General features: G+C 43.9%; 2 protein-coding genes across 2 annotated transcripts in view; both read right to left on the reverse strand.

The window, feature by feature from the left end:
- LOC309564442 (uncharacterized protein) overlaps positions 1 to 27,586 on the reverse strand; it is a gene marked incomplete at its 3' end in the record, with an annotated part of 317,628 nt that overhangs the window by 18,913 nt on the left and 271,129 nt on the right. The window contains 2 exon segments of the mRNA XM_082269072.1: positions 1,304 to 2,088; positions 12,528 to 14,612. Of these exon segments, the coding sequence (XP_082125198.1) occupies positions 1,304 to 2,088; positions 12,528 to 14,612 (2,870 nt within the window).
- Positions 21,554 to 26,903, reverse strand: LOC309562636 (uncharacterized protein). Its single transcript, XM_082266892.1, has 2 exons — positions 25,574 to 26,903; positions 21,554 to 22,572 (listed from the first exon to the last, which is right to left on the reverse strand). The coding sequence occupies exons 1-2, from the start codon at positions 26,882 to 26,884 to the stop codon at positions 21,583 to 21,585; spliced, it is 2,301 nt and encodes a 766-aa protein (XP_082123018.1). The 5' UTR covers positions 26,885 to 26,903; the 3' UTR covers positions 21,554 to 21,582.

Consider the following 27,586-nt stretch of genomic DNA (forward strand, 5'->3'; position numbering starts at 1 on the left):
GTAATCTCAGTTGATTGGACATGATTTGGAAAGGCACACACCTGTCTATAGAAGGTCACACAGTTATCAGTGCGTGTAAGAGCACAAACCAAGCCATGAAGTCCAAGGAATTGCCTGTAGACCTCCGAGACAGGATTGTATGGAGGCACAGATCTGGGGAAGGGTACAGAAACTTTTCTGCAGCATTGAAGCTCCCCAAAAGGCCCAGTGGCCTCCATCATCTGTAAATGGAAGAAGTTTGGAACCACCAGAACGCTCTCTTCCTAGAGCAGGCCGCCCGGCCAAAGTGAGCGATCGGGGGAGAAGGGCCTTAGTCAGGGAGGTGACCAAGAACCCGATGGTCACTCTGACAGAGCTCCAGCGTTTCTCTGTGGAGAGAGGAGAACCTTCCAGAAGAACAACCATCTCCGCAGCACTCCACCAATCAGGCCTGTATAGGAGTGGCCAGGCGGAAGCCACTCCTCAGTAAAAGGCACATCACAGCCAGCCTGGAGTTTACCAAAAGGCACCCGAAGGACTCTCAGACCATGAGAAACAAAATTCTCTGCTCTGATGAAACAAAGATTGAATTCTTTGGCCTGAATGGCAAGCGTCATGTCTGGAGGAAACCATTCACAGCTCATCACCTGGTCAATAGCATCCCTACTGTGAAGCATGGTGGTGGCAACATCATGCTGTGGGGATGTTTTTCAGTGGCAGGAACTGGGAGACTAGTCAGGATAGAGGGAAAGATGAAGGCAGTAATGTACAGAGACATCCTTGATGAAAACCTTCTCCAGAGCGCTCTGGACCTCAGACTGGGGCTATGGCTCATCTTCCAGGACAGGACAACGACCCTAAGCACGCAGCCAAGATAACAAAGGAGTGGCTACGGGACAACTTTGCGAATGTCCTTGATTGCCCAGACTTGAACCCGATTGAGCATCTCTGGAGAGATCTGAAAATGGCGCCGACCCTCCCCATCCAACCTGATGGAACTTGAGAGGTCCTGCAAAGAAGAATGGGAGAAACTGCCCATAAATAGGAGTGCCAAGCTTGTAGCATCATACTCAAAAATACTTGAGGCTGTAATTGGTGCCAAAGGAGCTTCACCAAAGTATTGAGCAAAGGGGGTGAATACTTATGTACATGGGATTTTTTTTTTATAAATTTGCAAAGATTTCAAACAGATTTCTTTTATCCTTCTATATTCTCTATTCTATGGATTGAACCGTTCCCCCGATAAAGTCCATCATACATTTGTCAAACGCGTCAGCAGGCCTCTTCTCTCCGCTTAGACTTATGTGATCTGTAGAACATCTACCACAGTCTGAAAGTTGTTGGGATGCTCTGAGCTGTGCCTTGTCATGTGTACAAGAAGTGTATGTTTCTTAGGGAAACATTTCCCGCACTCTGTACACAAATAGGGACGATCACTCAAGTGAATCTTCTTGTGAGAATCAAGGGTTCCTTTAGTAGTGAAACACATCTCGCACTCTGAACATGAATAAGGACGCTTGCCTGAGTGAATTAGCTGGTGTCTAACTAGGCCTGCTTTCGTGGTTAAACATTTCCCGCATGTTGAACATGAATAAGGCCGTTCGCCTGAGTGAACTTGCTGGTGTCTGACTAGGCCTGCTTTCCTGGTGAAAGATTTCCAGCACTCTGAACATGAATAAGGACGCTCACTTGAGTGACTACTCTGGTGTAGACTTAACTGTTCTTTTACGAAAAAACTTTTTCCGCACTCCAAACACGAAAAGGGGCGCTCACCAGTGTGATGTCTTTCGTGTTTACGAAGGTTTCCTTGTTCAGAAAAACATTTTCCGCACTCCGAACAGGAAAAGGGGCGCTCACCTGTGTGAACTCTCTGGTGTTTAAGAAGGTTTCCTCTGCCAGAAAAAGATTTTCCGCACTCTGAACAGGAAAAAGGACGCTCGCCCGTATGACTTCTCTGGTGTGTAAGAAGAGATCCTTTATGTGAAAAACTTTTCCCGCACTCCGAACATGAATAGGGACGCTCATTAGTGTGAAGTCGTCGGTGTGTAAGAAGGGTTCCTTTTTCAGAAAAACATTTTCCGCACTCTGAACAGGAAAAGGGACGCTCACCTGTATGAACTCTCTGGTGAATAAGAAGCTTTTCTTGTACAGCAAAACATTTGCCGCACTCTAAACAGGAATAGGGACGCTCACCCGTATGAGTTCTCAGGTGTATCTGAAGCTGTGCTTTTCTAATAAAACATTTCCCGCACTCTGAACATGAATAAGGACGCTCTTTCTTGTGAGTTTTCTGGTGGTTAAGAAGTCCGTCTTTCTTAGTGAATGTTTTCCCGCACACCAAACATGACAATGAGCTCACTCCTGTGTGAACTCCCTCATGGCTTGAAGAGGATTTCTGGGGATCGGATAGATCTGTTGATCGGCCAGCACTGGGAGAACTTATATGGACATCTGAAGTCATAGTATGGGTTTGATCAGAAGATTCCTCAAGATTAGAAGGATCCATTGATCTTAGATGGACATCTGAAGTCAAAGTATGGGATTTATCAGAAGATTCCGCAGGATTAGTTGATCTTAGATGGACATCTGAGGTCATAGTATGGGATTTATCGGAAGATTCCCCAGGATTAGAAGGATCCATTGGTCTTAGATGGACATCTGAAGTCATAGTATGGGATTTATCAGAAGATTCCTCAGGATTAAAAGGATCCATTGAACTTGCCACAAGAAAATCGTGCAATGTCACTATTTTCTGCAGTACAGTCTGGATATATGATAAGACGTCTCTCCAATGTATTCAGATTCCAGAAATACGGTCCATCTGCTGAAAAACAATTTTTAATATATGTTAAGTTTGTTTTTATACACCTTGTATTCAGAAGTCATGTCTATCATTCAACACTTTCCCAGAGCGCCGCCATTGAATTGGGTACAATTATGACAGAAAACAATGAATATGAACCAGATCAGATGATACCCCCAAACCATGCTAGGTAACAGTAGGTATGGTCCACAGTGATGGACCTTCCTTCACCTCATTTCCTGAAAACACGATAATACATTAAAGAACAAAGTTATACAGTTCATATGATCAACAGCATTAAGGGAAAGGAGGGGAGTCGACTTCTGACATCACCAAAGAGATTAATCTGAGACGAAATCAGAGACAGTTGACATGCTATAGGACAGTGATGGCAAATCTTGGCACCCCAGATGTTTTGAAACTACATTTCCCATGATGCTCGTGCACTTTGCAGTATAGTTGACCATCATGGGAAATGTAGTTCCAAAACATCTGGGGTGCCAAGGTTCACCATCACTGCTATAGGAGATGGTCAGAGATAGAAAACACGCTACAAGAGTGAAAAGAAAATATAAAATAGGGAAAACAATTCGCCAAACAGAAGCACAATGTTATAATGAGGAATGGAGATGGATTTTTCATATGGTGTACAGTATCTCCTCCTCATTTGTTGGGAACATGACGTTATTTTGAGGAATGGAGATGGACCTTTCATATGGTGTACAGTATCTCCTCCTCATTTGTTGGGAACATGACGTTATTTTGAGGAATGGAGATTGACCTTTCATATGGTGTACAGTATCTTCTCCTCATTTGTTGGGGACATGACGTTATATTGAGGAATGGAGATGGACCTTTCATATGATGTACAGTATCTCCTCCTCATTTGTTGGGAACATGACGTTATATTGAGGAATGCAGATGGACCTTTCATATGATGTACAGTATCTCCTCCTCATTTGTTGGGAACATGACGTTATATTGAGGAATGGAGATGGACCTTTCATATGATGTACAGTATCTCCTCCTCATTTGTTGGGAACATGACGTTATATTGAGGAATGGAGATGGACCTTGTGGCAAACACAGCCACTGTATATTGTCCTTCGTGTATGCATTATGTTTATTGCATGTGTATACCTTTAAGAACCAAGTGTTTGTAGTGTGGTTTGTGTGGAGAGAGTGAGAACTCTTTCACTTGGGACTATCATATTTCTGAGCAGTGTCCCTCAGGAGATGTGTGGGGTGGGGTTTGTTATTGTGAATACCTGCATTCCATTGTCCCATTGTTCCTGTCGGCCTTGTAAGCATATTATGGGATGTGTGTTTGTGTGGAATGGCTCGAAGAGGGAGGGGTTTTGGCAGAGTGTAGATCCCTTGTGTTTTCAATAAACAAGGCATTCTAGTTGTTGACTCCCAGCCTATGTGTCGTCTAGTCCTTGGGAGGGAAGGATGGTATAACGCTACCTGGATTGCTGCATGCTGTACCTGCCTATTTGGATTATTACCTGTTTTCCTGTTTATCAGAGGAGACCCTGTAGATTAAACTACTTCTCCGCTACAGACCTTTCATATGGTGTACAGTATCTCCTCCTCATTTGTTGGGAACATGACGTTATATTGAGGAATGGAGATGGACCTTTCATATGGTGTACAGTATCTCCTCCTCATTTGTTGGGAACATGACGTTATATTGAGGAATGGAGATGGATCTTTCATATGGTTCCCTCTCTAGTCAGAAGCTCAGTGATTTTCTTGTCGACTTTTACCATCTTCTTGCATTGTTCGTCTGTTTTCAGGTAGTGAAGTGGAGGCACTGAAGGGCTCGATTACACTTGCTTCAAAATGTGGTACTGGACACGCTTTTTTAAAGCACTCTGAATGCCAATCAAATCTCCTGTCACTAAATAAAATGGTCACCTTACAGTCCTGATCACATGTTGCATTTACTTTGCTTGAAAAATGATCCCCCATGTCACTTTCTTGGTGCTTCAAAGCGTCTCCAAACCCTCCATAGAAGTCTATGACAACGCTTGCTTACAGCTCCAGAAGCTTTTAAGCAGCTTTTTTTTTCAGTTTTACCTTTGCTTTGGAAGTATTGCAGGTATGAAATATCCCAGGAGGCACTGGGAAACCAACAAGCGAACCGGAAAGACGTAATCAGCAGCCATTTACAGTTCATGTGTATATATATATTCCTGGGAGTGTCTGGTGCAGATGTCCCATCTGGTGTGCAGCGAGGTGAGGGGGGTCAAGACCAGAGCAAAGCTACTGGCAGACGGCACACATGGTTTGCTCTAGTAGAAGGTGAGCGGGTACTGGAGAGAAAGGACTAAGCTGCAGAGGATCAACAGAGCTGGCAGGCCAGAACAGGAGAATCTAGCAATGTCACATGTGTTGCACAGCCTGGGAGCAGTATAGCGGGAGGAGAGCGAGAGGAGGATCAGCAAACCAGAGGATCAGAAGAGCTGGGGGTTACTATTGAGTGGGCCATCAGCATAGCTGGGAGTAATAATGAGCAAGGGATCTGCTGAACAAGGGTTCCAATGAGCTTGGGATCTGTTGAGTGGGAGCACTACTGAGCTGGGGTTTTACTGGGCCCCTTCAAAACAAATAAAACAAATTTTCATCTCTACTTTATAATTCTATGTATGGAGAGAAGATGACAATTACCACACTATTCTAATATGAGCCAGGCCACAGTGAAGCTTCCTCACTCCTGGTTATAGCACAGAAGACCTTGTGGTCATAGCAACTGTGCTGTGTATGTGGTTCCGGGGTAATATAGCAAAAATAACATTTGATGGGGGGCCCTGTCAGGCGAGCGTTACGGGACCCCATGATTTTGAACAGCAGCCCTGGTCGGATAAACGGTTTTATATTTAGGATGTGTCTGGTCTATAAACCAGAGGCTCTGGATGGACAGTTGGATAAATGGTTCTATATTTGGGATGTATCCGGTCTATAAACCAGAGGCTCTGGAATAAAATTTGGATAAATGGTTCTATATTTAGGATGTATCGGGACACATATTATAAAATAACTCCAATATACAGTATGTGATATGTGTGTAGTAGTGGATGTTGGGGATAAAAGACGTCACAGTGACTATGGAGGAAGAGGACGGAACATGACGGGGCGGGGGGGGGGGGTTACTGGGTCTAAATAGAAAATAATATCTTATTACCTCCTCTGTGTAATCCAGCGATGTCTTCTCTCCACCTTGTTCTCTTCGAACCAACTTCCTGTCTTTACCTCATATAACGTCTTGTCTTACATCACTTCCTGTCCGAGCGGTCCTCTCGAGGTAAGTGATATCGCCATCTTGTGGTGATTTTGATAACTGCATCCTACATTTGGTGTTTTTACCCTTTGCCCCGTAGCTCATTCTTTGGTTTTATTTTATATATTTTTGATTTTATGTATTTATTTATTTTATATTTATATTTTATATTTTTTTATATTTTTTATTTTATATATTTTGACACATTATACCTCAGAAAAAAATGAATCTATAATACAATATTTTATCTCTGTGGTTTCATCCTCTGCAGGCCCCTGCTTTGATTTTTCGTACACATTTTTAAAAAATCTGCAATTTTCAGCTGGAAATATTAAAAATATAATAGAAAATTATAATAATAGAAAATATTTCTTCCCCCAGATAATTCAATATTTTCTTGAAGCAGATGTTCTCTTGAATACAATGGTGGTAGCGATTAATATACAGTTGTGCAATTTTTTGTGTTACACATCTGTATATTAATTGATTTTTATATTTTCAGGAAAAAATACACTATAATGAATTTTAGCGCGCTCACACTATACAATCTCTGATTTTCTTTTTACAAAATAAAGGATGTCGAGTTAAATGCACCAGCATAAAAATTGCGTGCACCTGCAAACAATTCCAATATTTGAAAGGATCCCCTTTCTGATAGAATTCCTCCCCAATTTTCCCTTTCCTTTACAATCCTGCTACCCCCCACCAACACAAATATTCCCCTTTAACCCTCCTTTTCTAGAAAAATAATATACCCTCCCACTCTACAAAGCCTCTCATTCCACCATGACACCCCCCCCCCATCACTCTGGTCATCAAGAATCTTACACTCCTTGTGCAAAGGTTTGTCTTCCTTGTGATTGTGTGCCCTCCAGTGTGATCCCCCCTATAAAACGCACTGATCACAGATATAGTATGACCCATGCTGGAAGTCTATTTGCCTGGGCTCCTCCTCCCGTTTGTGCCATTGGACACATCAGAGAAAAGGAGCAGCCTAGAGGAAGCTTCCCTCGACTCAGAAGGTGTATCATTGTGAGGCAGCGAACGGGGCAAATTTCCAGCTGCCATAGAGTGGATGGTCTGGGTGTCAGGACACTCTGTAGGAGTGGGGCGACCACGTTTCCAAGTGCCCTACACTTACCCTACAATTAGTAGACTACAAGTCCCAGTGTGAACCCCTGAGATCTAAGAATGTGTCCTCCTCCCATCCCTCCAAGGGTGTCATCCAGGGGAGGACTGGGCCAGGGGGCAGGTGGGCAATTGCTCCCTCAGCCACTCTGATGTCCTGTAAAAAGGCTGCACCACTCCAGAAGAAGTCTATTTGCCTGGGTTCCTCTGTTGGAAACATCAGAGCCAAGGAGCCTCCCTCGACTCAGATGGTGTATCATTGTGAGGCAGCCAAGGGGGCAAATTTCCAGCTGCCATAGAGTGGATGATCTGGGTGTCAGGACACTCTGCAGGAGTGGGGTGACCACATTTCCAAGTGGTCTACACTTACACTATACTTAGTAGACTACAAGTCCCAGTGTGAACCCCTGAGATCTAAGAATGTGTCTTCCTCCCATCCCTCCAAGAGTGTACTCAGATGTAAGGGATGCCCTTTGGAGTCCACAGTGTTCCCTCTCAAAAATACGATTTTGCAGTGGGTGGCTAAAGTGTTCAGGTTTGGCTTTAAGAAAAGGTGGCAACCCTATCCTAGCAGCCAGTTCGGGCAGTGTAGAGCCAGTCTATTTTCTCCATTGTAGGTGGCATTCGACCGCAGTACAATTGCATTTGGAGGGGACAGTCAAGATAAATGTGGTTCTTATATGGTTTCCCGGTGTCACTGGGGAAGCTATCCGATTGGATGCTGCCACCCCATGTGACTCTGCCAGCCATCTTGGTTCAGGCAGAGCCTACTTAAGGCTCTGGCTCCAAGGCTTGGTAAGCATTTTGCATGTGGGTAGAGTAGGGACAGGTCACCCATTTGACAGGGACAGCGATTAGCAGAAGGGAGATGTTTCAGACAAGTAGGGAGAGGAAAGGGACTCACCATCCTTCTTGGACACCTCATGTGGGTACAGACTGACCAGGCCATATTCTGTCCCTTAAGACAGACACTGTCAGCACACCCGAGCCTTGTTCTGCCACACATCGCTGTTGCATTCTGTGAGTTTTCCCGATCACGTGTCTTCACAACGGGCTTGTTGTGAATTGCTGAACTTTATCATTAATACAAGCTCTGTTCTCTGGAACCCGACTTTGAATGTTTACTGCCGCTGCACCACACCGCACCCCCTACTCATAGGATGCCAGGAATTTTGTTGAAATCTCGGAACAGTTTTGCGGAATCCTTGATGGTTGTGAAGTATGACATCACCACCTTGTGATCCATAAATACTGCAGCCTATGTTCTATTTCAGCATTTTGCTGCCTGCTTGTGGTCCTTTTTTCTATCAGGTTACATCGATGATTACACACACAGATTATACACTATATTATCAAAAGTATTGGGACGCCTGCCTTTACACGCACATGAACTTTAATGGCACCCCAGTCTTAGTCCATAGGGTTCAATATTGAGTTAGCCCACCCTATGCAGCTATAACAGCTTCAACTCTTCTGGGAAGGCTGTCCACAAGGTTTAGGAGTGTGTCTATGGGAATGTTTCACCATTCTTCCAGAAGCGAATTTGTGAGGTCAGGCACTGATGATGGAGAAAAGGCCTGTGCACTGGTCCAAATCATTTGGTGGAGGGGGGGGGGATTATGGTGTGGGGTTTTTTTTCAGGGGTTGGGCTTGGCCCCTTAGTTCCAGTGAAGGGAACTTTTAAGGCGTCAGCATACCAAGACATTTTGGACAATTTCATGCTCCCAACTTTGTAGGAAGAGTTTGGGGATGGCCCCTTCCTGTTCCAACATGACTGCGCACCAGTGCACAAAGCAAGGTCCATAAAGACATGGATGAGCGAGTTTGGAGTGGAGGAACATGACTGGCCTGCACAGAGTCCTGACCTCAGGGTTTGGGCTTGGCCCCTTAGTTCCAGTGAAGGGAACTTTTAAGGCGTCAGCATACCAAGACATTTTGGACCATTTCATGCTCCCAACTTTGTGGGAAGAGTTTGGGGATGGGCCCTTCCTGTTCCAACATGACTGCGCACCAATGAACAAAGCAAGGTCCATAAAGACATGGAAGAGCGACGCTTTCAGAGTTCCTTTTTAGTGGAAGGGGGGGGGGGGGATTATGGTGTGGGGTTGTTTTTCAAGGGTTGGTCTTGCCCCTTAGTTCCAGCGAAGGAAATTCTTAAGGTGTCAGCAGCACACCAAGACATTTTGGACAATTTCATGCTCTCAACTTTGTGGGAGGAGTTTGGGGATGGCCCCTTCCTGTTCCAACATGACTGCACACCGGTGCACAAAGCAAGGTCCATAAAGACATGGAAGAGGGACGCCTTAAGAGTTCCTTTCTCTGGAACTAACGGGACAAGCCCAACCCCTGAAAAACAACCCAACACCATAATCCCCCGTCTACCAAATGATTTGGACAGGTGCACAAAGCAAGGTCCATACAGACATGGATGAGCGAGTTTGAGGTGGAGGAACTCTGACCGGCCTGCATTTCTATTTTTATAGGATGTATAATCACCTTCGATATACAACTGACTTGTTTCTTTATTATCACACGCAGATTAGAACGCCATTAATGCACAAAAAAAGGAAAAAAAATCACGGAAGTGATTCACGGACTTCCGTGATTGTTGGTTGAGGACCGTGAATCGCACGGATCCGGATATCCGCACTGTACGGTGGACCGCATACAGGATTTCTAAACTGTGAGTGGATCATTTATGTTTTGAATAAAACATTTTTGACATACTACACCAAGGGAGCTCTCTTATATCTTTTCATGGTGGGGACCGAGTGAAGCATAAATACCCTGAATAAGGAGAGGAGATCTGAATATCGGATATATACAAGGCTTTATACCCCTGTTGGGGTGAGGACAACATTGATTGGGCCCAGGGCAGCTGCCCCTTTTGCCCTGCCTTAAAGACGGCCCTGGGGGGAGAGCATGTGTGTGTGTACCCACCAGAGCACTAAAGCAGGAGGAAGGCATAAGTCACTTCACCACTTTTATTGTTCATCTGGTTATCGAGGAGCCCATTCATTGGTTCCCTACTTCTACACTGGAACACCATTACGGACTTTACAGCAATAGAACACTTTTTGGACTTTTTTTTTTAATATTTCCGTTATCACTTGTACTAAATTTTGCACATTGGCACTGCACTTTGTTGGTATTTATAGATACGTACATTTTTATCTACGTAAATTTTTATCTATTCTATCTATCACAGCACAACTTCCTATAAGCTGCACACACTCCCTCTAGTGGCAGAAGGGAAAACAAGAGATTAACACTGTTTTTTTTATTAATGATTGGCTACAGCAGTGATCCCCAACCCCCGAGCCACGGACCGGTACCGGTCCGTGGATTGAATGGTACCGGTCCGCCCAAAGAACATTATTTCCATTTTAGAAAAAAATTATTTATTCAGAAAAGGGTGAACCCCAGACGCAGAGCAGTGCGCCTTGAGCCCACCCATTTGTGGGACAATAACGAATGAATATTCGCTATTGTCACACGGATCCTCCTCCTGGCCAATCAGGAAGCGGGTCCGAGACCCGTTTCCTGATTGGCCGAAAGGCGAACCCATGCCATTGGCCAAGGAGGAGGAGGAGGGAGGACTCGAGGAGACGCAGGGAGACTGAGGAGAAGCCGCCGCTGCAAATCAGGTAAGTGCACTGGTCACTCTGCATTGATTGGGGGCACGCTGTGGCACTCTGCATTGATTGGGGCCATGCTGCAGCACTCTGCATTGATTGGGGCCAGTGTGTCGCACTCTGCATTGATTGGGGCCAGTGTGTCGCACTCTGCATTGATTGGGGCCACGCGGCGGCACTCTGCATTGATTGGGGGCACGCTGTGGTCACTCTGCATTGATTGGGGGCACGCTGCGGCACTCTGCATTGATTGGGGGCACGCTGTGGTCACTCTGCATTGATTGGGGGCACGCTGCGGCACTCTGCATTGATTGGGGGCACGCTGCGGCACTCTGCATTGATTGAGGGCACGCTGTGGCACTCTGCATTGATTGGGGGCACGCTGCGGCACTCTGCATTGATTGGGGGCACGCTGCGGCACTCTGCATTGATTGGCGCCATGCTGTGGTCACTCTGCATTGATTGGGGGCATGCTGTGGCACTCTGCATTGATTGGGGGCATGCTGTGGCACTCTGCATTGATTGGGGCCAGTGTGTCGCACTCTGCATTGATTGGGGCCACGCGGCGGCACTCTGCATTGATTGGGGGCACGCTGTGGCACTCTGCATTGATTGGGGGCACGCTGTGGTCACTCTGCATTGATTGGGGGCATGCTGCGGCACTCTGCATTGATGGGGGCACGCTGTGGTCACTCTGCATTGATTGGGGCATGCTGTGGTCACTCTGCATTGATTGGGGGCACACTGTGGCACTCTGCATTGATTGGAGGCATGCTGTGGAACTGGCACTCTGCATTGATTGGGGGCACGCTGGTCACTTTGCATTGACGTAAACGGGCCACGGAAAAATTACCAAACGTTGACCGGTCCGCGGCGATAAAAAGGTTGGGGAGCACTGGGGTACAGCACTTTCTTCTTTTTTCTCTATGGTATTAGTATTCACGGCACATTTTGATAGAAGTTTGAATTGGATGCATTTATAGTTTTATGCAGCATTGCACATACCAATGACCATACATGTTTCTTTATTTATTGATACAATTTATTTCAGTGGCACATACTCATGCACATGAAGGTTTTAATATCAGTATTGGAGAGGAGCGCCTACCCCAAACTCTCTTTTATACACAGCCAAGATAACAAAGGAGTGGCTACGGGACAACTCTATGAATGTCCTTGATTGCCCAGACTTGAACCCGATTGAACATCTCTGGAGAGATCTGAAAATGGCTGTGCGCCGACGCTCCCCATCCAACCTGATGGAGCTCGAGAGGTCCCACAGAGAAGAATGGGAGAAACTGCCCAAAAATAGGAGTGCCAAGCTTGTAGCATCATACTCAGAAAGACTGGAGGCTGTCATTGGTGCCAAAGGAGCTTCAACAAGGTATTGAGCAAAAGGGTGTGAATACTTATGTACATGGGATTATTTTTATAAATTTGCAAAGATTTCAAACAAACTTCTTTTATCCTCCAGGTTTTCTCTATGGATTGAACCGTTCCCCCGATAAAGTCCATCATACATTTGTCAAACGCGTCAGCAGGCCTCTTCTCTCCGCTTAGACTCATGTGATCTGCAGAACATCTACCACAGTCTGAAAGTTGTTGGGATGCTCTGAGCTGTGCCTTGTCATGTGTGCAAGAAGTGAGTGTCTCTTAAGGAAACATTTCCCGCACTCTGTACACAAATAGGGACGATCACTCGAGTGAATCCTCTGGTGAGAAACAAGGGTTCCTTTGGTAGTGAAGCATTTCCCGCACTCTGAACACGAATAAGGACGCTCGCCTGAGTGAATCCCCTGGTGTTTAACAAGATTTGATTTATAGATGAAACACTTCCCGCACGTTGCACATGAATAAGGACGCTCGCCTGAGTGGATTTTCTGGTGAGTAGCAAGGGATTTCTTGGTAGAGAAACACTTCCCGCACTCTGAACATGAATAAGGACGCTCGCCTGAGTGAATTAGCTGGTGTCTAACTAGGCCTGCTTTCCTGGTTAAACATTTCCCGCACGTTGAACATGAATAAGGAGGCTTGCCTGAGTGAATTGGCTGGTGTCTAACTAGGCCTGCTTGGGTGGTGAAAGATTTCCCGCACTCTGAACATGAATAAGGACACTCACTTGAGTGACTTCTCTGGTGTAGACTTAGCTGTTCTTTTACGTAAAAACTTTTTCCGCACTCCAAACATGAAAAGGGGCGCTCACCAGTGTGATGTCTTTTGTGTTTACGAAGGTTTCCTTGTTCAGAAAAACATTTTCCGCACTCCGAACAGGAAAAGGGACGCTCGCCTGTGTGAACTCGCTGGTGTTTACGAAGGTTTCCTTTGTCAGAAAAAGATTTTCCACACTCTAAACAGGAAAAAGGACGCTCGCCCGTATGACTTCTCTGGTGGTAATGAAGGGCTGATTTTTTATGGAAACATTTCCCGCACTCTGTACAACAAAAGGGACGCTTATGAATTCTCTGATGTTTTTTAAGGCTTCCTTGGTCGGTAAAACATTTTCCGCACTCCGCACAGGAAAAGGGACGCTCACCGGTGTGAATTCTCTGGTGTATAATAAGGTTTTCTTTATTAGAAAAAGTTTTTCCACACTCCGGACATGAAGGACGCTCAATCTTGTGAGATCTCTGGTGTTTAAGAAGCGTTTTTTTCTTAGTGAATGTTTTCCCACACACCAAACAGGACAATGAGCTTCTTCCGGTGTGAGCTCCCTCATGATTTGAAGATGATTTCTGGGGATCGGATGGATCTGTTGATCTGTCAGCACTGGGAGAACTTAGATGGACATCTGAGGTCATAGTATGGGATTTATCAGAAGATTCCTCAGGATTAAAAGGATCCATTGATCTTATATGGACATCTGAAGTCATAATATGAGATTTATCAGAAGATTCCTCAGGATTAGAAGGATCCATTGATCCTAGATGTTCATCTGAAGTCATAGTATGGGATTTACCAGAAGGTTCCTCAGGATTAGAAGGATCCATTGATTTTAGATGGACATCTGAGGTCATAGTATGAGATTTATCAGGAGATTCCTCAGGATTAGAAGGATCCATTGATCTTAGATGGACATCTGAGGTCATAGTATGGGATTTATCAGAAGATTCCTCATGATTAGAAGGATCCATTGATCTTAGATGGACATCTGAAGTCATAGTATGGGATTTATCAGACGATTCCTCAGGATTAGAAGGATCCATTGATCTTAGATGGACATCTGAAGTCATAGTATGGGATTTATCAGAAGATTCCTCAGGATTAGAAGGATCCATGGATCTTAGATGGACATCTGAGGTCATAGTATGGGATTTATCAGAAGATTCCTCAGGATTAGAAGGATCCATTGATCTTAGATGGACATCTGAAGTCATAGTATGGGATTTATCAGAAGATTCCTCAGGATTAGAAGGATCCATGGATCTTAGATGGACATCTGAAGTCATAGTATGGGATTTATCAGAAGGTTCCTCAGGATTAGAAGGATCCATTGATCTTAGATGGACATCTGAAGTCATAGTATGGGAATTATCAGAAGGTTCCTCAGGATTAGAAGGATCCATTGATCTTAGATGTTCATCCGAAGTCATAGTATGGGATTTATCAGAAGATTCCTTAGAATTAGAAGGATCCATTGATCTTAGATGGACATCTGAAGTCATAGTATGGGATTTATCAGAAGATTCCTCAGGATTAGAAGGCTCCATTGATCTCTGATGGACATCTGAAGTCATAGTATGGGATTTATCAGAAGATTCCTCAAAATTAGAAGGATCCATTGATATTGTGCAATGTCACTTTCTTCTGCAGTACAATCTGAAGGTATAATAGGACGTCTCTCCAATGAATTTAAATAAATATTGTCTATCCGCTGAAAAACAATTTTTTAATATAGGTTAGGTTACTTTTTATACGCCTTGTATTCAGAAGTCATGTCTATCATTCAACATTTTCCCAGAGCTCTGCCATGAAATTGGGTACAAATATAACAGAAAACAAAGAATATAAACCAAATTAGATGATACATCCAAGCCATACTTGGTCACAGTAGTTGGGTATTGAGGACATTGTTATGGTGAAGAATAGTGATGCACCTTTCTTCCCCGTGATTCTTTAAAACATACTGAAGAGTGAAGATATACTGTTTCTAACATGTACAGAAGTGATGGAAAGGGGAGGGAAGGGAAAGTTCCACTTTTGACATCACCAAAGAGATTCACGTAATATTTAGTTTATAACATGTTCCATAAATCTGTCAGTGGACATACTACACTGGATGGCAATGAACATGCTATGGTTAGAGAGAGAATACATGCTATAAGAGTGAAAAAATGTAAAATAACAAAAACAATTTACCAAGCAGATGTCAGCTTGCTGGCCATGTTTTAGAAACACAATTGTATATTGAGGAATGTAGATGGACCTTTCATATGGTGTACAGTATCTCCTCCTCATTTGTTGGGAACATGACGTTATATTGAGGAATGGAGATGGACCTTTCATATGGTGTACAGTATCTCCTCCTCATTTGTTGGGAACATGACATTGTATTACACAAATTTCATCTGTAGGGTCCAGTGGTCCATAGGTCTCCCCCAAATGCCGCTGTCCTTTCTATAAACCAGAGGCTCTGGATGGACAGTTGGATAAATGGTTCTATATTTAGGATGTTTCTGGTCTATAAACCAGAGGCTCTGGATGGACAGTTGGATAAATGGCTCTATATTTAGGATGTATCCGGTCTATAAACCAGAGGCTCTGGATGGACAGTTGGATAAATGGCTCTATATTTAGGATGTATCCGGTCTATAAACCAGAGGCTCTGGATGGACAGTTGGATAAATGGCTCTATATTTAGGATGTATCCGGTCTATAAACCAGAGGCTCTGGATGGACAGTTTGATAAATGGTTCTATATTTAGGATGTATCCGGTCTATAAACCAGAGGCTCTGGATGGACAGTTGGATAAATGGTTCTATAGGATGTATCTGGTCTATAAAGCAGAGGCTCGGGGTGGACAGTTGGATAAATGGTTCTATATTTAGGATATATCCGGTCTATAAACCAGAGGCACTGGATGGACAGTTGGATAAACAGAACTATATTTAGGATGTATTGGGACACATATTATAAAATAATTCCAATATACAGTATGTGATATGTCTGTAGTAGTGGATGTTGGAGATAAAAGACATTACAGTGACTATGGAGGAAGAGGATGGAACATGATGGGGGGGGGGGGTTACTGGGTGTAAATAGAAAATAATATCTCATTACCTCCTCTATGTAATCCAGCGATGCCTCCTCTCCACCTCGTTCGTCTCTTTCCCCAACAACTTCCTGTCTTTACCTTATATAACGCCTTGTCTTACATCACTTCCTGTCCTTCTTTACATCACTTCCTGTCCTTACGTCACTTCCTGCCTGAGTGTTCCAGGTGCAGTATGTGATATCGCCATCTTTTGGTGATTTTAATAACTGCATTCTATGTTATACACACACACAACATATTTCCCGATTTTTATTAAAAAATTAGGTTGTATCGAGTATATTGGTATGAAATATGTCAGAACCAAAAACCGTGTGCACTTGTGAAATGACGGAAGAAGATGATCCACAAAATTATCAATGCAATGCTTTAAATGCCTTTGCGGGTCTATCTGTTTAGAGTTTAGAACTATCAAACATTACGTATTCTTCAACAGGAACAGTCTGTGCCTTATGAAAACAGATCTACTTTCTAAAATATCTCTGTCCATATGCTCTCCTAAAAGTATTATCCAATAATGCCTTGTATTATGCAGGTCACACTTGATGAACTCATCACAAAGTGCAGAGGTCACAGCAGCTATAATTGATGAGGGCATAACTCACACACCGCTTTACAGGTCAGGGGATACAGTAAGTGAGTAAACAGGCAGGGTTGTTATCACATCACTGCATTATAATGAGAAATAATTGATCTTTTTGAAATTCTTGATATTTTACCCCGTGGACCTTTTGTATAAAGAACATCATCTCTACCTCATTTGTTGGGAACATGACGTTATATTGAGGAATGGAGATGGACCTTTCATATGGTGTACAGTTTCTCCTCCTCATTTGTTGGGAATATGACGTTATATTGAGGAATGGAGATGGACCTTTCATATGGTGTACAGTATCTCCTCCTCATTTGTTGGGAACATGACGTTATATATCGAGGAATGGAGATGGACCTTTCATATGGTGTACAGTATCTTCTCCTCATTTGTTGGGAACATGACGTTAAATTGAAGAACGAAGATGGACCTTTCTAATGGTGTACGGTATCTACCCCTCATATGTTGGGGACATGACGTTATATTGAGGAATGGAGATGGACCTTTCATATGGTGTACAGTATTTCCTCCTCATTTGTTAAGAATATGACGTTATATTGAGTCATGTTGAGGAATGTCCATTATATTGAGGAATGGAGATGGACCTTTCATATGGTGTACAGTATCTCCTCCTCATTTGTTGGGAACATGACGTTATATTGAGGAATGGAGATGGACCTTTTATATGGTGTACAGTATCCCCTCATTTGTTTGGAACATGACATTACAGTATATTGAGGAATGGAGATGGCCCTTATATATCGTGTAAAGTATCTCCTCCTCATCGGTTGGGAACATGACGTTATATTGAGGAATGTAGATGGACCTTTCATATGGTGTACAGTATCTCCTCCTCATTGGCTGGGAACATGACGTTATATTGAGGAATGAAGGTGGACCTTTCATATGGTGTACAGTATCTCCCCCTCATTTTTGGGAACATGACGCTATATTGAGGAATGAAGGTGGACCTTTCATATGATGTACAGTATCTCCTCCTCATTTGTTGGGAACATGACGTTATATTGGAGGAATGGAGATGGACCTTTCATATGGTGTACAGTATCTCCTCCTCATTTGTTGGGAACACAACGATATATTGAGGAATGGAGAGGGACCTTTCATATGGTATACAGTATCTCCTCCTTTATTGTGAACATGAGGTTATATTGAGGAATTGAGATTGACCTCATACCTTCCAACTTTTGAAGTTGAGAACAAGGGCCACTTCAGGAGGGCAGGGTAGTGTTCCCACAGCAAAAAGTGGGTATGGTTAAATAGATGGATTTTGGAAAATAATGATGGTTGGGAGGGGACAATAATTTGGCATCCCCTGGGTTACTCAACCAGTACAAACAAAACCCAAAGAAAATTCCCAGCTCAACTTACCGACCCGTCTGCAACCAACTGAATTATCCTGTCTAACAGTTTGCATTAAAAACAGGGGTTTCGTTTTTACACACAGGTGCAGAGCGACTTCACGGCACCCCAGTATTATCTGCAGTCCTAACCCTAAATTTTGAGGGCCTCCGTAGTAGAAGCACATGCATTGTAATTGATAGGCAGAAGGCAGGTGAGCCTGGAGGGAGCTCATCCCTCCTTAAAGGCACAGAGGCGCACTGGACACCCAGCATATAGCACAATGCCAGTGAAGGTCTCCAGTGCGTCCCCTCACCAGTATTCTAACAGTACCAACAAATGGCCATTGCCCACACCTATTACGTGCCTTTGCAGCAAGGAGCACATTGAAGGGCGACGCATCGTGTTAGACAGGACAATTCAGTTGGTTGCAGGCTGGTTGGTAAGTTGAGCTGGGAATTTTCTTTGGTGTTTGGTTGACATGCGTCGCCCTTCCATGTGCTTCTCGCTGCAGCGGCCAGTTATAGGTGGGGGCAATGGCCATTTGTTTGTCGTCAACCACTACCCCTTTAGCAGCAGGGGCAGCACCAGGGGATGTAGAAATTTATGATGCTTTTCTTCTCAGCTGCAGCATGAATTACAGCGCCTTGAAAAAGTATTCACACCCCTTGAAATGTTCCACATTTTGTCATGTTCAAACCAAAAACTTAAATGTATTTTATTGGGATTTAATGTGATAGACCGACACAAAGTGGCCATAATTGTGAAGTGGAAGGAAAATTATGAAGGGTTTTCATATTTTTTTACAAATAAATCTGTGAAAAGTGTGGAGTGCATTTGTATTCACCCCCCCCCCCTTTTACTCTGATACCCCCAACTAAAATCTAGTGGAACCAATTGCCTTCAGTACCTGATGGACAAATGGTAATGAAATGAGTGGGTTAGTGTGACGGTGTTCACCGTCACTGGGAGTGAGGGACAGATACTTAGGGGAGGCTGAGAGAATGGTTTGGACGGCTTCAGATGGGAGAGTGATATTTGACAGAAATATCTCTCAGGGAATATGAAGATTTAATCCATGTCCTTCAATATCAGACAGGCTTCCCCTATTGTTTGTGTATTGAGATAATATGTATTTTGTTACGTCTGCCTGTTCCATTGTTAAATGGTAATGACCTCACATTGTTCTGTCCATTATCAAGCACTACAAAATGATACTTGGCTCTTTATTCTCTAACAAGGGAGCTACTGGGAGGTGGGTAGGGGGTGGAACCAAAGAACGGTGCTCGGAGGTGGGTCGAGGGTGGAACCAAGGAACAGTGCTTGAAAGTGGATAGGGTGGAACCAAAGAATTGTGCTCCGGGGTGGGTACAGGGTAGAACCAAAGAACTGTGCTCGGAGGTGGGTAGAGGCTGGAACCAAGAAGTGGGTAGAGGGTTGAACCAAGGAACCATGCTTGGAGGTGGTTGGAACTAAGGAACTGTGCTCGGAAGTGGGTAGGGAGTGGAACCAAGGAACTGTGTTTGGAGGTGGGTGGAGAGTGGAACCAAGGAACTGTGCTTGGAAGTGGTTAGAGGGTGGCACCAAGGAACTGTGCTTGGAAGTGGGTAGAGGGTGGAAGCAAGGAACCGTATTTGGAGGTGGGTGGTGGGTGGAACTAAGGAACGGTGCTTGGAAGTGGGTAGGAAGTGGAACCAAGGAACTGTGCTTGGAGGTGGGTGGAGGGCGGAACTAAGGAACGGTGCTCGGAAGTGGGTAGGGGGTGGAACTAAGGAACTGTGCTTGGAGGTGGGTAGGGGGTGGACCCAAGGAACTGTGCTCCGAGGTGGGTACAGGGTGGAACCAAAGAACTGTGCTTGGAGGTGGGTAGAGGCTGGAACCAAAGAACTGTGCTCGGAGGTGGGTACAGGGTTGAACCAAAGAATTGTGCTCGGAGGTGGGTAGAGGCTGGAACCAAGGAACTGTGCTCAGAAGTGGGTAAAGGGTGGAACCAAGGAACGGTGCTTGGAGGTGGGGGGATGGTGGAACTAAGGAACAGTGCTCGGAAGTGGGTAGGGAGTGGAACCAAAGAACTGTGTTTGGAGGTGGGTACAGGGTGGAACCTAAGAACTGTGCTCGGAAGTGGGTAGAGGCTGGAACCAAGGAACTGTGCTCGGAAGTGGGTAGAGGGTGGAACCAAGGGACAGTGCTTGGAGGTGCGTAGGGGGCGGAACTAAAGAACTGTGCTCGGAAGTGTGTAGAGGGTGGAACCAAGGAACAGTGCTTGGAGGTGCGTAGGGGGTGGAACCAAGGAACTGTGCTTGGAGGTGGGTGGACGGTGGAACCAAGGAACTGTGCTCGGAAGTGGGTAGGGAGTGGAACCAAGGAACTGTGCTTGGAGGTGGGTGGAGAGTGGAACTAAGGAACGGTGCTCGGAAGTGGGTAGGGGGTGGAACCAAGGAACTGTGCTTGGAGGTGAGTGGAAGGTGGAACTAAGGAACGGTGCTCTGAAGTGGGTAGGGGGTGGAACTAAGGAACTGTGCTTGGAGGTGGGTAGGGGGTGGAACCAAGGAACAGTGCTCGGAAGTGGGTCGAGGGTGGAACCAAGGAGCAGTGCTCGGAGGTGGGTAGGGGGTGGAACCAAGGTACAGTGCTCGAAAGTGGATAGAGGGTGGAACCAAAGAACTGTGCTCCGAGGTGGGTACAGGGTGGAACCAAAGAACTGTGCTCGGAGGTGGGTAGAGGCTGGAACCAAGGAACGGTGCTTGGAGGTGGGTGGACGGTGGAACTAAGGAACGGTGCTCGGAAGTGGGTAGGGAGTGGAACCAAGGAACTGTGCTTGGAAGTGGGTGGAACTAAGGAACGGTGCTCGGAAGTGGGTAGGGGGTGGAACTAAGGAACTTTGCTTGGAAGTGGGTAGGGGGTGGAACTAAGGAACTGTGCTTGGAGGTGGGTACAGGGTGGAACCAAAGAACTGTGCTCGTAGGTGGGTAGAGGCTGGAACCAAGAACTGTGCTCGGAAGTGGGTAGAGGGTGGAACCAAGGAACGGTGCTTGGAGGTGGGTGGATGGTGGAACTAAGGAAGGGTGCTCGGAAGTGGGTAGGGAGTGGAACTAAGGAACTGTGCTTGGAGGTGGGTGGAGGGTGGAACTAAGGAACTGTGCTCAGAGGTGGGTAGGGGGCAGAGAAAAAAAGTGACTCAGAAGGGGGGAGTTCCTGCACCTATTCTCTGAGAAAAAAAAGCCCTGCTTATATCTATAATTATTTATTCAGCACAATAGCACTTTAGATCCTCTGGACAGAGGACATCACAATGTTATTGATAGTACCCCCGGTTCTCTGTACTATCTACACCAATAAGCACACTTACGAATAAAGTCACTGTTACAGCAATTTTCTCCATTGAACCAGCCTAGCACTTCGTAAAGGTATTATCATCTGCACAGTACTTTAGTTTATTTTGCACGGTACACTTTATATATAATACTTTTATGCACTGTTGCCATCGTACATTTGTCAAAACGCGTCAGACAATGTCTTCTCTCCGATTAGACTTATGTGATCTGTAGAACATCAACCACAGTCCGAAAGTTGTTGGGATGCTCTGAGCTGTGCCTTGTCATGTGTGCAAGAAGTGATTGTTTCGCAGTAAAACATTTCCCGCACTCTGTACATAAATAAGGACGCTCGCCCGAGTGAATTTTCTGGTGGGTAGCAATTTTTCCTTTCGTAGCGAAACATTTCCCGCACTCTGAACATGAATAAGGACGTTCGCCCGAGTGACTTTTCTGGTGCTTAACAAGGTCTCCTTTCCGAGCGAAACATTTCCCGCACTCCGAACATGAAAAAGGACGCTCGCCTGAGTGAATTTTTTGGTGAGTAACAAGGGTTTCTTTGGCAGTGAAACATTTGCCGCACTCTGGACATGAAAATGGACGCTCGCCCGTATGAATTCTCTGGTGTCTAACAAGGCCTCCTTTTTTGTGGAAACATTTCCCACACTCTGAACACGAATAACGGCGCGTGTCTGAGTGAATTTTCTGGTGATTAACAAGTTGTGGTTTATAATAAAAAGATTTCCCGCACTCTGAACATGAATAAGGACGCTCACCTGAGTGAGTTCTCTGGTGTCTACAAAGAAGTTCTTTCCTGGAAAAACTTTTTCCACACTCCAAACATGAAAAGGGACTCTCACCGGTGTGATTTCTTTCGTGTCTACGAAGGTTTCCTTGGTCAGAAAAGCATTTTCCACACTCGATACAGGAAAAAGGACGCTCACCCGTATGGATTCTCTGGTGTCTAACAAGGTATCCTTGATCAGAAAAGCATTTTCCACACTCTGAACAGGAAAAGGGACGCTCACCTGTGTGAGTTCTCCGGTGGTTAAGCAGGGATCCTTTAGAGGAAAAAGATTTTCCGCACTCTGTACAGAAAAAGGGACGCACACCCGTATGAACTCTCAGATGTTTCTGAAGGCTTCCTTTATCAGAAAAACGTTTTCCGCACTCCGAACAGGAAAAGGGACGCTCACCGGTGTGAATTCTCTGGTGTATAATAAGGTTTTCTTTATTAGAAAAACTTTTTCCACACTCCGGACATGAAGGACGCTCAATCTTGTGAGATCTCTGGTGTTTAAGAAGTGCTTTTTTCTTAGTGAATGTTTTCCCACACACCAAACATGACAATGAGCGCCCTCCTGTGTGAGCTCCCTCATGGCTTGAAGAGGATTTCTGAGCATTGGATGGATCTGTGGATCTGTTAGCACTGTGGTCACCTGAAGTCATAGTATGGGATTTATCAGAAGATTCCTCGGGATTAAAAGGATCCATTGATCTTAGATGGACATCCGGAGTCACAGTATGGGGTATATCAGAAGATTCCTCAGGTCTAGAAGGATCCATTGATCTTAGATGGACATCTGAGCTCATAGTATGGGGTTTATCAGAAGATTCCTCAGCATTAAAAGGATCAATGAATCTTAGATGGACATCTGAAGTCACAGTATGGGGTTTATCAGAAAATTCCTCAGGATTCGAAGGATCCATTGATCTTAGATGGACATCTGAGGTCATAGTATTGGGTTTATCCGAAGATTCCTCAGGATTAGAAGGATCCATTGATCTTAGATGGACATCTGAGGTCATAGTATATAATTTATCAGAAGATTCCTCGGGAATAAAAGGATCCATTGATCTTAGATGGACATCTGAAGTCATAGTATGGGATTTATCAGAAGATTCCTCAGGATTAGAAGGATCCATTGATCTTAGATGGACATCTGAGGTCATAGTATATAATTTATCAGAAGATTCCTCGGGAATAAAAGGATCCATTGATCTTAGATGGACATCTGAAGTCATAGTATGGGATTTATCAGAAGATTCCTCAGGATTAGAAGGATCCATTGATCTTAGATGAACATCTGAGGTTATAGTATGAGATTTATCAGAAGATTCCTCGAGATTAAAAGGATCCATTGATATTAGATGGACATCCAGAGTCACAGTATGGGGTATATCAGAAGATTCCTCAGGATTAAAAGGATCCATGGATCTTAGATAGACATCTGAGGTCATAGTATGGGATTTATCAGAAGATTCCTCAGGATTAGAAGGAACCATTGATCTTAAGTGGACATCTGAAGTCATAGTATGGGATTTCTTAGAGGATTCCTCAGGATTAGAAGGATCCATTGATTTTAGATGGTAATCGAAGGTCACAGTATGCGATTTATCAGAAGATTCCTCAGGATTAGAAGGATCCATTCATCTTGCCAACCAGTAAAATGTTGCTTTTGGAGAAAATCATACAATGTCACTATCCTCTGCAGTACAGTCCAGAGATATAATAAGACGTCTTTCTGTTGCGTTTATATTGCAAAAGTACTGTCCATCTGCCGAAAAACAAATTTCAATACATGTTATATTAGATTATAAACTCGTATCCCAAAGTCATGTCTATAATTCAACACTTTCCCAGAGCTCTGCCATTGAATTGGGTACAAATAGAACAGCAAACAATGAATATAAACCAGATCAGATGATACCCCCAAACCATGCTAGGTAACAGTAGGTGTGCATTGTGGACATTGTTATAATGAAGAATAGTGATGGACCTTCCTTCACCTCATTTCCCGAAAACATACTGAAGAAAGAAGATATACAGTTTATATGATGTACACCAGTGGAGGAGGAAGGATGGAGTCTCAGTTGGACTTCTGACATCACCAAAGAGAAGCACTTAATATTTAGTGTATAACAACATGTTCCATACAACGGTCAGTTGACAAACTACAACGGATGGTCAGAAATAGTGGACATGCTATAGGACAGCATTTCCCAACCGTTTCCAGTCAACGTACCGTAGACATGATTTATTCTTTAAACCAGAGGCTCTGGATGGACAGTTGGATAAATGGTTCTATATTTAGGATGTATCCGGTCTATAAACCAGAGGCTCTGGATGGACAGTTGGATAAATGGTTCTATATTTAGGATGTATCCGGTCTATAAACCAGAGGCTCTGGATGGACAGTTGGATAAATGGTTCTATATTTAGGATGTATCGGGACACATATTATAAAATAACTCCAATATACAGTATGTAATATGTGTGTAGTAGTGGATGTTGGAGATAAAAGACGTCTCAGTGACTACGGAGGACGAGGACGGAACATGTTGGGGTTGGGGGGTTACTGGGTGTATATAGAAAATGATATCTTATTACCTCCTCTGTGTAATCCAGCGAATCTCCACCTCGCTCTTTTCTTTCTTAGTACTTCCTGTCATATAACGTTGTGTCTTTGTCTTACATCATTTCCGCTTCCTGCCTTCATCACTTCCTGTCTGCGCATTCCCGCGTAGTAAGTGATATCGCCATCTTGTGGTGATTTGAATAACTGCATCCTGTGTTATGCGTTAATTTTTTGCCCTGTAGCTCATTCTTCGGTTACATTTCACACATTATACTTCAGTAAATACGGAATCAATAATAAATATTTTATCTCTACAGGTTAGGGATAAAAGTATTTAAACCCCCTGCTGATTTTGTACGTTTGCTCACTGACAAAGAAATGATCGGTCTATAATTTTATTAGTCGGTTTATTTTACCAGTGAGAAACAGAATAACAACAAAAATATCCAGAACAACGCATTTCAAAAAAAGTTATAAATTGATTTGCATTCTAAGCACTTAAGGACCGGGCCTATATTCTGACACTTGTTTACAATCAAAGTTAAAATCAGTATTTTTTGCTGCATGAGCATTATGGGAAATGTAGTTCCAAAACATCTGGGGTGCCAAGGTTCGCCATCACTGGTCTAAACAGTTCCACCCAAAAAAGCCATCGTACATTTGTCAAAACGCGTCAGCAGGTGTCTTCTCTCCGATTATACTTATTTGGTCTGTAAAACATTTCCCGCACTCTGAACGTTGTTCGGATGCTCTGAGCTGTGTCTTGCCGTGTGTACAAGAAGTGATTGTTTTGCAGTGAAACATTTCCCGCACTCTGTACACAAATAAGGACGATCACCTGAGTGAATTCTCTGGTGAGCAACAAGGCCTCCTTTTACGGTGAAACACTTCCCGCACTCAGAACACGAATAAGGACGCTCGCCCGTGTGAATTCTCTGGTGTTTACCAAGGCCTTCTTTGGTAGTAAAGGATTTCTCGCACTCAGAACACGAATAAGGACACACACCCGTATGAATTCTCTGGTGAGTAACAAGTTTTCCCTTGTTAGCGAAACATTTCCCGCACTCTGAACATGAATAAGGACGCTCGCCCGTATGAGTTTTCTGATGTCTAACAAGGCGTCCTTTTCTGTTGAAACATTTCCCGCACTCTGAACAAGAATAAGGACGCTCTCCTGTGTGAATTCTCTGGTGTACAAGAAGGGGTTCTTTACTGTAAAAGCTTTTTCCACACTCTGAACATGAATACGGACGCTCACCAGTGTGATTTCTTTCGTGTTTACGAAGGTTTCCTTGGTCAGAAAAACATTTTCCGCACTCTGAGCATGAAAAGGGACGCTCACCTGTATGAATTCTCTGGTGTTTACGAAGGTTTCCTTGCTCAGAGAAACATTTTCCACACTCTGAACAGCAAAAGGGACGCACACCTGTGTGAGTTCTCTGGTGTACAAGAAATATGGTTTTGTTAGGAAAACATTTTCCACACACTGAACATGAATAAGGACGCTCGCCCGTGTGACTTTTTTGGTGTTTCAGAAGTTTCCCTTTTTCAGAAAAACATTTTCCGCACTCTGAACAGGAAAAGGGACGCTCCTCCGTATGAATTCTCTGGTGTATAACAAGGTTCTGTTTATTAGTATAACATTTTCCGCACTCTGAACAGGAAAAGGGACGCTCCTCCGTATGAATTCTATGGTGTACATCAAGTCTTTGTTTCTTAGGGAAACATTTTCCGCACTCTGGACACGAATAAGGACGCTCAATCTGGTGAGATTTCTGGTGTTTAAGAAGTCCTTTTTCCTCTGTGAATGTTTTTTCGCACATCAAACCTGACAATGAGCGCCCTCCTGTGTAAGCCTCCTCATGTCTTGAAAAGGAAGTCTGGGGATTGGGTGGATCTGTTGATCTGTCAGCACTGTGAGAATTTACATGGAAATCTGAAGTGATAGTATGGAATTTATCAGAAGATTCCTCAGGTTTAGAAGGATCCATTGATCTTAGATGGACATCTGAAGTCATAGTATGGGATTTATCAGGAGATTCCTCAAGATTAGAAGGATCCATTGATTTTAGATCGACATCTGAAGTCATAGTAAAAGATTTATCAGAAGATTCCTCAGGATTAGAAGGATCCATTGATTTTAGATCGACATCTGAAGTCATAGTAAATGATTTATCAGAAGATTTCTCAGGATTAGGAGGATCCGTTGAGTTTAGATGGCCACCAGAAGTCATAGTATTGGATTTATCAGAAGATTCCTTAGGATTAGGAGGATCCATTAATTTTAGATGGACATCTGAAGTCATAGTATGGGATTTATCAGACCATTCATCAGGATTAGAAGGATCCTTGATCTTGACAACCAATAGAATGTTCTTTTTGGAGAACATCGTGCAATAGCACTATCTTCTGCAGTACAATCTGGAGATATAATAAGACGTCTCTTCAATGTATATAGATTCCAAGAGTACGGTCCATCTGCCGAAAAACAATTTTGAATATATGTTATGTTCGTTTTTTTACGCCTTGTATTCAGAAGTCATGTCTATCATTCAACACTTTCCCAGAGCTCCCCCATTGAATTGGATACAATCATAACAGCAAACAATGAATATAAACCAGATCAGTTAACCACTTTACCACCGGAGGATTTTGCTGTCTTCCGTCCAGGCCACTTTTTGCGATTCGGCGCTCTGCGACTTCAACTGACAATTGCGCGGTCGTGCGACGCCGTACCCAAACGAAATTTACGTCCTTTTTTTCCCACAAACAGAGCTTTCTTTTGGTGGTATTTGATCACCTGTGCGATTTTTACTTTTTGCGCTATAAACAAAAAAAGAGCGTTTATTTTGAAAAAATAACAA

The sequence above is a fragment of the Pelophylax lessonae genome (genome assembly GCF_965119305.1).
Source record: "Pelophylax lessonae genome assembly, chromosome: 9".
NCBI classification, from domain to species: domain Eukaryota; kingdom Metazoa; phylum Chordata; class Amphibia; order Anura; family Ranidae; genus Pelophylax; species Pelophylax lessonae.